At 42.1% G+C, this 3,490-nt stretch overlaps 1 protein-coding gene across 1 annotated transcript; it reads left to right on the top strand.

Annotated features, from left to right (window-relative positions):
• The first annotated feature begins 545 nt into the window (after positions 1-545).
• Positions 546-2,909, top strand: LOC104457102. Its single transcript, XM_039313029.1, has 2 exons — positions 546-994; positions 2,243-2,909. The coding sequence occupies exons 1-2, from the start codon at positions 606-608 to the stop codon at positions 2,439-2,441; spliced, it is 588 nt and encodes a 195-aa protein (XP_039168963.1). The 5' UTR covers positions 546-605; the 3' UTR covers positions 2,442-2,909.
• Positions 2,910-3,490: the final 581 nt, after the last annotated feature.

The following is a 3,490-nucleotide window of genomic DNA, read 5'->3' as shown; positions in this document are numbered from 1 at the left end:
AGATGGGAGGTGAAGAAGGGGTCCGTCGAGCTTTTTAAGTTAGTAATTGTGTTTCAACTCCATAATTTGAATTAAGATATTCATTTTTCGAATTTGTTCGTGAAATTCGTAAGTACAAGGATGCTACTATTCAACCACAAGAGATTTATACTTATTGGTGATGTCCTTCATGAAAATTCTATAGCTAGTTTTTTCTTCTTCTTTTTTCAGAAAAGGAATTTTCTTCTTTATTTTTTATTTTTTTTTGCCTCGACCATAGTTGAGATCCGATGAAGATTATTATTAAAAAAATTACTTATTATTATTATTATTATTATTATTATTATTAGGACATGCAGTCCATTTCTCTAATATAATGTCCTATTCATGGCGCAAGTGCCACGTTTTGTTTAAAAGAAAATAAAATAAAATTTTCTAATATTTTCTAATATATGTTTTTACTATAATTTATATAATTTATCAAAAAAATTGTTAAAACAATAATTTCTGCTATAATTCATGTAGTCCAACGTCCCTCCAGTCCACCTTTCCATCCCCATGATGGCGCCCCTCCACCGAACGCTCTCCAACCGTCTCCTCTCCAAGCTCCCTCCTTTCCATCCATCATGGCCTCGCGCCGCCCGGTTCTCCGCCGTCCTCGGCCGCCGCTCCCCCGCCGTACGAGAGCTCTCAGCCCATCGATGCCGGATCGTCGATCCGAAAGCCGATCAGCCTGTGGCCCGGCATGTACTTCTCCCCTGTCACCAACGCCCTGTGGGAAGCAAGATCCAAGATGTTCGAGGAGGTCGGCAGCGCCGGGGCGAGCGGGAAGGCGGCGCCGCCACCGCCGAGCGAATTGGTCCCGAGGAGCCCGGCCAGGAGCAGGACGAGCATTTTCTACAAGTTGTCGAGCGATTAAGTGCTCAGGGAGCAGTACAGGAATCCTTGGAACGAAATCAGGATGGGGAAGCTGGTGGAAGATCTCGATGCTCTCGCCGGGACCATTTGCTATAAGGTAAATGAACGAACTTTGAACGACTATCGGATGGTGATGCCTTGATTCCTCTTTCTGAATGCTGTGCCATTTATGCTCTGCGATGTTTTTCATGCTAAAGCTTTCTCGATGCATATTCTATGGTCTTTTCTGCGGAAAATGAATTGCATATGACGTCAATGACGGTGCTTTGTTGTATTCCTGATATAAGACTGACTTACGGCAGTGCTTAGTCGGCGGGCGATCAGTTCTAGTATTCTGCCATTAGTAGTTTGAATGTCAAGCCCTTGTTTGAATAATCTAGAATCGGTCATCTGGTATTAGAGAGAAGTTCATTTCTTAGACGAAAAGATTGAACAACATGCTACTTATTTGTTGTAAGCAGTACCTTGGCTCCGTCATTTGTATAAGAGCATGTCTAAGTTCTCATCAATCTTTGTCCATATCAGGTTCTGCGATCGGAGGCTGAATGCTTAAGTACTCAAGTGATCAGTTGTAGTTCATATAGTGTGGAATTCATCATTAAAATTGTGTGTAACAGGACATCCGCCTGTTGTATTTAGCCTTTTTCTTTTGGACCTGCATTGCTCCAGTGACGATGGCACCATGAGGCCTCTATTACTAGTAACTGCTTCTGTAGACAGGATGGTTCTCAAAAGGCCAATCCGTATTGACATGGACTTGCAAATAGCGGGAGCTGTTATATGGGTCAGGCGCTCATCAATGGAGATCCAACTGGAAGTAAGTCCACAGAAGGTGTTATATGAAGCAGAGCTTCCAAATGACGATAGTATGCTACTTTCTTTCCTAGAGTTGATGACATTGCTTTGTTGGCTTATTGGACGAGAACATACATTTTCACCTGCTGCCACTAAGCAGTTGCAGGAGTCGCGTTGCTCCTGGTCCCAAAGGATGGTGTCACATTGATGGCCATGCCTTTAAGTATATGTTTATTCTACACAAACCATACTTGCTCTTGCATGATTTCGTTTCTCCTTGTAAAAATTGTGGAGAAATTTGCTAATTTGCTACCAATCCACCATTCCGTTATTACCAAAAATAAATAAATAAAATAGTAAACCCGTCCATACTGTGGAGAAGCTTGCTAATCAACATCCTCTTGCCAAGAAGTGTTGGTTTGTCAAGGTTTTGACATGTTAGTCAATCACAATATTCAGATATCAGATCTTCATAAAGTTATTCTTTCCATGATATAACCTTATGATCGATCCATTCTGCTGTTTACTTTAAACTGGTAATTTCATGCAGAAACCCAGGATTCCTCAGATTCAGTTGCACTTGCTGCCAATTTCACATTTGTGGCTCTCGTGATTCTAGAACTGGGAAATCAGCACCAGTTAACCCTATCTCACCGGAGACAGAGAGAGAAAAATTACTCTGGCAAGAGGCAGAAAATAGGATTATAATGAGGAAAAAGAAGAGAGAAGAACGTAACAGAGATACTTAGGTAGAGGACTCGTCCAGGCTCCAGGCTTTACTTGCCGAAGGTCGTGTCTTCTGTGATATGCCAGCTTTGGCAGACAGAGATAGCATTCTGATAAGAGATACTAGTTTTGAGAACTCGTTAATATGCCAACCACAGCAAAGGAATATCCATGGGAGAATATTCAGAGGATTTTTGATGCGAAAGGCTTTTGAGTTGGCCTTTTCAACCTCATATGCCTTTGCTGGCGTGGCACCGCGGTTCCTTGAAGTTGACCGTGTTGATTTCTTGAGACCGGTGAGTACTCATCCTGCGCAGGATGTATTTGTATGTGTAGGTGATGCTGTTGCACGACTTAGCTGCTGAGTGTGGAACCGTGGCAATCAGCAGCGATGGTCGCACTTGTGCCTTCACTCTTGCAGTCTGATGTATGAGTAAAATTATGGATCTGTTAAGTGGAAGATCATAATATGAAGGATACTATTTTTGGGATGTTGGTGGATGTTGGTAATTTTCTCCGCCTCAAATGCTGCATCCTGTATACGTAACTTGACATTCCAGCTGAACCCCGATAGATGTCGAAGTTGTGGCCTGTGTGATGCAACCTGGGCTCAGGTCAAGCGAGGCACGAGCGGCCCATGTGTGTTACATTTTCTTTTAGCAAATTTTATTATCATTCCGCTCCTCTGATCGTGCATAATAAAATTCAAACGGAGAAACAAGAATGAATTGGTCACCTAGTTGGCGAACACTAAAGTCTGCCCCTAATAGTCAAGAATGAACCCCATAATGAAATGAATTTTTATGAAGTCACCGTATGACAACAAAGTGGTTCAGGAATGGTGGATTCTAGTCTGTTACAAATGCGGTTTGTCTGAATACATGGCATTGAAAATTGATGCTTGAATGCAATTTACCTTCTTCATAATTGGGACAGCATTAAGCCAATTGGCAATACACAGATAGAGAGCCAGATACATACGACGACTTGCTAAATTAGGAAGAACTAGGGCATTTCAAAGCCCTCGTCAAGCAATTCACAAATGGAATTCATGAGATGTAGGATTATCGCC

The sequence above is a fragment of the Eucalyptus grandis genome, chromosome 1, assembly GCF_016545825.1.
Source record: "Eucalyptus grandis isolate ANBG69807.140 chromosome 1, ASM1654582v1, whole genome shotgun sequence".
Classification (NCBI taxonomy): domain Eukaryota; kingdom Viridiplantae; phylum Streptophyta; class Magnoliopsida; order Myrtales; family Myrtaceae; genus Eucalyptus; species Eucalyptus grandis.
This window is presented reverse-complemented; position numbering and strand designations above follow the sequence as displayed.